The sequence below is a fragment of the Tetrahymena thermophila genome (assembly GCF_000189635.1).
Source record: "Tetrahymena thermophila SB210 genomic scaffold scf_8254788, whole genome shotgun sequence".
Taxonomy (NCBI): Eukaryota; Ciliophora; class Oligohymenophorea; order Hymenostomatida; family Tetrahymenidae; genus Tetrahymena; species Tetrahymena thermophila.
In genome coordinates, this window is record NW_002476544.1 from 419,219 (window position 1) to 425,892 (window position 6,674).

General features: G+C 24.1%; 2 protein-coding genes across 2 annotated transcripts; both read right to left on the reverse strand. All coding sequences in view use genetic code 6, as the record gives it.

Moving 5' to 3' along the window:
* Window positions 1-76: 76 nt before the first annotated feature.
* TTHERM_00263230 (enoyl-CoA hydratase/isomerase) lies at window positions 77-1,413 on the reverse strand (the record flags this gene model as incomplete). Its single annotated transcript, XM_001009072.3, has 2 exons — window positions 77-822; window positions 966-1,413. 2 exons carry the CDS (start codon window positions 1,411-1,413, stop codon window positions 77-79), a joined length of 1,194 nt encoding a protein of 397 aa, XP_001009072.1.
* Window positions 1,414-1,912: 499 nt separating this feature from the next.
* TTHERM_00263240 (hypothetical protein) lies at window positions 1,913-6,282 on the reverse strand (the record flags this gene model as incomplete). The annotated part of the gene is made up of 3 exons (XM_001009073.2): window positions 5,335-6,282; window positions 4,344-5,269; window positions 1,913-3,800 (listed from the first exon to the last, which is right to left on the reverse strand). Exons 1-3 carry the CDS (start codon window positions 6,214-6,216, stop codon window positions 1,913-1,915), a joined length of 3,696 nt encoding a protein of 1,231 aa, XP_001009073.1. The 5' UTR covers window positions 6,217-6,282.
* Window positions 6,283-6,674: the final 392 nt, after the last annotated feature.

Below are 6,674 nucleotides of genomic sequence, written 5' to 3' on the forward strand. Positions count from 1 at the left end.
TTTCAAATAGTAAAATTTATTTCTATGCTTTAAAATACAAATTTAAAAACTATGAACCAAACAAACAAACGCATTTTCAGATTATTGAATCAATTAATTTATTTTAGTAATTTTATTTTTGAATAAATAAATTGTTTACATCATCAAAACTTTAAATCATTTGTCTAGTAAAAGACTAAATTTATGTTTCGTCATTTAATATCTGATCTATTTCTTACTGACTTACTGATTCCACTGTTTCATGAGACCATTAAGGTATATAGTTTCTGTCGATTACAGCTTTTTTCAATCCTTCCTAGCAATCAGTAGAGAGTTTAGTCAAATTGATAGCTGATCTTGCTTGTAATAACATGAATTAGTTAAAGCTTATAGAGCTATCAAAAGATGATAAAATCATACTGTAATTTACTCTTATTGAAATTTTACTACTCAAATTCATCTATTTTAAGCAATGCTAAGCAAACTTTTAGAGTTTAAGATCTTAATTTTATGATGCTTTTTAGTTTATATTTTACCAAAATGTATTGAAATCAGTCAATTAAAACAGATCTTTTATATATTCTTTATTTCTTATTTGATTTACATCAATATTTTAAGCATATTTTTTGCAAATTTTATGACAGCTTTCTAAGTTTTCTTACATTTCAAGCTCATTTTAGAGATCTACTAATTTAGAATGTTCTACAAAGTAATCTGCTAATCCATATTTCACACAATCTTCTCCCTTGATGAAATCTCCAGTCATCATTAAATAGACTCCAAGATTATCCCTTAAATTAGAAAAATACTAAATACTAGGCACTAATAGTCCGTTCTTACATTCTTTTAATTAAAAATTAATAAAGTTAGCACAATTGAAGTAATTATTGAATCAAATTATGCCAATTAAAATCTATTGCATTTCATACTACAAAAAATATAATCTAAATAAAACATTAAACTGCTTTAAAGAAGTAACTCTTTACCTGGTAATGAAATTAGGGTATTTTCAGAGCAAATTCTAATTTTAGAATAGATGCTCATCGTTATACTTCCTCCAATTGCGATTCCATTGTAAATAGTAATCAGAGCGCAATTAGGTATTTGATTTTGTAAAAAGTAAGCGTAATCCATTTTGAATTCAGAATCAAAATATTACATCAAGGATTCGTCATCCTTTTAAGTTATATATTTGTGCAGACTTTTAACATCTCCTCCACAGCTAAAAGCCTTATCACCAACACCTCTGATAATTATGATCTTATGATTAAAGTCTGAAACTACATCGTTAAGCTTTTTAAACATGTGTACATCAAGAGAATTCAAGCGCTTTGGATTGTTAAGCAAAACTGATACTGTTGACGGATGCTTGCATTTCTTAATAATAACTTTATCTTCCTTGATTTATTTATTTAAATTATCTACTCTTTCCATTTTTTTTCTTAGTTGCTTTTTAATTTTAAGAGTGTATGTATTCTTATGAATTTACTTTTAAGATAATAAAGGAAAGTACTATCACTCTATCTATTTATTACATCAACCTAAGATAATCAAATAGTCAAATTAATTTTTGTTTACATTAAACGTAATCAGCTTCTACTTGATGTCAAGTATAATTTTCATGCTAATTAGCTAATTTTTTTTTTAAAAAGTTTAATTAGGAAGTAAACATAATAAGTAAATCTCTCAATCAAAGCCTTAATTAATTATTTAAATTTACAATTTTCTAGAAAATTTCTTTAATATTAAGTAACTTTCACACATAACTAATTTTACAAAACAAAATTTGATTCTTAAATCAAATGATGAACTAAAAAAATTTTTTAATTTTTAGAATTGAGGTGATAGATGAAATAAATATGGATTTTTCAAGTTATATTTAATACATTAATAAATTAATTGATTTAATTACAATAAAAGTTTATTTTATTGATCAAAATTATATTTTTTTTTTGAAGGATTGTTAATTAGATGGTTATGGCTGCTTAGCTTCATTAAATATGTCTTAGTTTTAGTAATTGCTTTCAGATAAAGAAGAATTTTCCTCTTCTATTGAGAATTGTTTTAAATATTTTTCTTATTTGATTGAGTTATTTTTGAAATGGTTGTATGACTAATTTTAAGGAGATAGTTTTGGATTACTGTTTGATTTACTAAACTGAGAAACATTATTTATAGGTGTTTATGAGTTTTCACCATTGCTTGTATCTTGGTTAGGACTCTAATTGCTTGAAGAATCTGTCTTCTTATCTATTTATTCTATGTAGTTTATTTATTTATTGATGTTGCTGATCACATCTTTATTTAATACGTTATTATTGCTTGCATATTCTTTTATGGAACTCAATTCTTTTCTGTAATTAATCAAAGTGTCTTTTATATCACCATATAACACCTGCCTTACATCAACTAATTTTTATGTAAATTACTATTTCAGCATGCTATGTGTTTTTTTGTCTTAAGCCTAGCTATTTTTCATCCTTGAATACTACTGTTTTATTTCATCTGACTGCAAGTGATGATCTTAATTTAAGGTGTGTATTTCTTATATGAAATGCTATTAGATACTATCAAGTCTCTAAAACACTGCTTACAATAAATCTTCTTTAATTTTGCTTTCTGCTTAGGCTTTCTTGTTTACTTCTGAATTTTTTGCAACGCCAAGTATATCAACTCTAGGAGATGTTTACTCACTTGATTTTTTTGAGGGATCTACTTCACTAATTCTTGGAGATAGAATTGAATTATATGACAAATGCACTGGTTAATTTTCATCAAATGTGCGCTTACTTGTTGACTCTTCTTAATTCAATTTAATGCCTTTGTTAATTTCTTTAAGGTGTTAGTTCTCTCTTACAATAGCCTCATATTAAGAAGGTGAATAATTGTTTTTTCTAGCTTATATTAGTTAAAGTAGTTTATTATTTAGCTGCTAATTCATTTCTTTTAAGTAGGTAATTTCTGCGAATTGTTTGTTTACCAAGGATTCTTGTTCTTATATTTCTACTTGGTTGTCTTTGAGCAACTGTATTAACTAACTATTTGATTAATTAGCATATACCTGCAAGTGTTTGGCAATTCCTTCACTTATTTATTAATTCATCTTCTCAATTTAATTTTCATAAAATTGTTTAAATATATTCTCCTTATGATCATACTCTTCTCTAACATGAAGTAATTCAAATTCTAATTACTCTACTCTACTAGATAGCTGCATTATAACATCTTTCTATTAAATTTCTATATCTCTTAGTCTCCTCTCTTCTTCTTCATGCTAAAGTAGTTTCTGCTAGTTCTAGATATTCATCTCTCTGCATATCTCCATTTCTTTTTAAACACTCCTAACTTCTTTACTTACATTTTTCAATTCACTTGCTTTATTATCCTTTTACTCAATTAGCAATTTAATTTGTTAATTGAGCTATGCAATAGTCGCCTCGTAAGTAAATTAAGATTTCTCCTAGCCTGAGAGAGATTTTTGAAGTTTTTGAGTTTCATCTTCTAACCTCTTCATTTCTTTACTTTTCGAATCTAGCAATCTATATAAATTATTCTTTTCTTCTTAAACTTCAGCTGATCTCTTTTCAATTTCTTCAAATTTTTGTTAAGCTTTAGATAACCTCTTAATAATCTCTTAGAATTCGCTATTTTTTTATTTTATTAATTCATCTTTCTCTCTAAGCTCCATTTTATTTTTCTCCCTTTCGATTTCAAATTAATCTATTTCTTTTTAACTCTTTCTTTGTAAAATTTCAAGCTCCTCTATCTTTCTCCTTAACTAATTAGTATCTTACGAATCTCTCTCTTACAAAATTTAAATCCTATAATTAAAAAGATAGCTTACAAAATAATATCTTATAAATATGTCAAGGATAAAATTCACATGTTTGTTAAAAATACTCTCTTATAATTTAAAAATATATATCAAAATCGACATAAATATTTAGAATTTGGATGAAAATTTTGCTTTTACTATTTAAATAATCAGTTAAAAACTTTCAATTTAAACCTTGTAAAAAATTTTAATAAAAACAATTTTAAAATTCTTGAATCTTTCCTTTTTTTATAAATATTATGTCTTCTAATTTGATTAAATGCTTTCAATAATTTCAAAAAATTTTATAGCTTTTTTTACATCAGCAATATTCTTACTTCAATTAGAAAATATCTAAAAATAGGTAAGATTTCTACAAAAATTATTAAATATTGATATGTATTTATTTTTATTCTAAATGAAATAACATCTTAGAAATCTTATTTGAAACACTTTTAACTAACTAAATAATATCATTAAATTAAATATTTAACAAAAAAATAATCTTATTATGAAAGAATTTAGGAATATATTTCAAACAATAATTTACCTATATAGCAATTTTGAATTTTCGCTCTTTTCTTTTTCTAATATTTGAGTAATTTCAATTATTTCTTTTCCAAAAGACTCTTTTTGTAGTTTTAGTGTTTAAAGTTCAAGCTAAATTTTAGAAATTTAGTCATTCAATAGATGTTTTTCTAGTTAATGCTTTTCATTCATACTTGCTTCGCTCATTTGTTTAGATTACTTTAGAAGCGAGTAATCTTTTTACAAGTCTGAGTTAAGTTATTCTATTTTTTCTTATATTTTCTTCATATCATTAATTTCTGATTTATGTAAAAGTTTTAGTTATTCAATATTTGTTTTGTGCACTTCCTGCATATCTTACATTCTTGACTAAAGATTCTAATACTCTTGTCTCATAAGTTGGTTTTCATCTTCTAATTCTGATAACTTAGATGAAAATTCCTAGATTTAGTTATTTAATTACTCAAATTAGCTACTCTAGCTCGTATTCTGTACAATATTTAAGTTATTTCTTTCCTCCAATATTTTTTCATACATTTCTTTTTCTTTTTTTCTTTATGTTTTCATTAATTTCAGTTCTTTTTCGTAAAACTAATTAATTTCTTCAATATCCTTTTCATATTTTTCATTGGCATCTTACAATTTAGTTTAAATCCTTAATATTTCTTGTTCTCTTTACATAATATCGAGCTGCAATTTTTCCATTTCGTTCTTCATCATTTAACTCTAAACTACTTATTCTTGATATTTACTCTTAACTTCTCCAGTTTCTTACTATTTTTCTGTTAATTATTATAATTAAACCTATAACTCATGATTCTTCTTATCTAGTTTATTATTTTACTCCTAAAGAGCCTCATATTTCTCAAGCAAAGATTTTTCTGAGTTATTTCTCTCTAAATATAACTACCTAATTTCCTTACTTCTCTCTTCATCTTTCTACTATATCTGAAAATATAAATCAAATAAATATATGACTATATTAATTTAAAATAAGTAATTATATGTTTTACATCTGCTAACATATCTTCAAGTTAACTACATTTTTATTAATAACTTTGCAATTAATCATTGTGATATTACTATTTTTCTTCTTAGTTTACAATTATTTCTTGTAATCTGATGTTTTCACCAACTTGATAATTGAGCTACCTTTGCATTTCTTTGAGAGTCTAAATCAAAGATTTCACATAAGAATCTTAAAGTATTTCCTATACTCTATAATGCAAATATTCTCTAGAAGTCTCATCACTCTTGAGAGTCTGAAACAAGCCATCATTTTATATTTTTTTATAAATCTCTCCAATTACAAAGAAGAGATTATTATTGTCAAAAACAAGATAATTTTCACTTTCTTAAGACTCCAATTTTTAAATCTAACTTTTTTGGTTCTTTTCAGATATTCTAAAAGGCATATTTTGGTGTTATTCTTGCTATATAAATTACTCTTATAAAGACTTGCTGCTTTTACCTTGAGTAAGAACTTCATCTTAGTTTTTTGCTGCCTTTTAGCTAACCCTTAAACTATTTGTTGTTGTTAATGGAGTTCTCATTTAGTAATTTGCATTTAAATTTACAGTCTTTTCTAAGTTACTTGAAAAGCTATTTTATTTGCTTCTGTTATTTTAATTTAAACCATTCTTATTCTATTAGCAATTAGAATCAAGATAGTCTCTTACTTTCTAATTGTTATCTGATTCACTGTGCATATTATTATAATTTTAAATATTTTCATAATATTCTTGTTATGAAGTGAATTCGTTATCATTCTCATGCTGAAAGTAATTTTATTCATCTAAATTATTTTATATTTCTCTTTCGCTTAATAAATCTTCGTTATAATTATCGTGCTACTAGCCCTTTTAGCTCTGACTATACTAATAAATATCTGACATAATTAATAATTAAACAAACAATTTTTTATAGGTTTCAAAGTAATCAAATAAATAAATTAATAAACAAAATATCTCTTTTCAAAGTTTTAAATTTTTTTTAATATCTATCTATCTATCTATCAATCAATTAAATAATAAAATTGCGAAAACTAATTATTTGAGATTATTTTGATTTTAAATTTTATAAACCAGCAAATAAAGGCAAATCTACTTAACTATTTTCAATTGATCAAAAATTCAACAATCAATTATATTTAATAAACATTTCTTAATTCCTTTTTTATTATTATTTATTATATTAAGTATTTTAGTTCTATTGAATAAAATATTTGACTTTTGATATTTATTTGAATATTCTATGTTAAAAATATTATCATTTAATTCTTATAAAATATTAAATAGCGATTAATCTTCATTATAAACATTTTTTGCTAACACTGATTACTTGCTTTTTATAA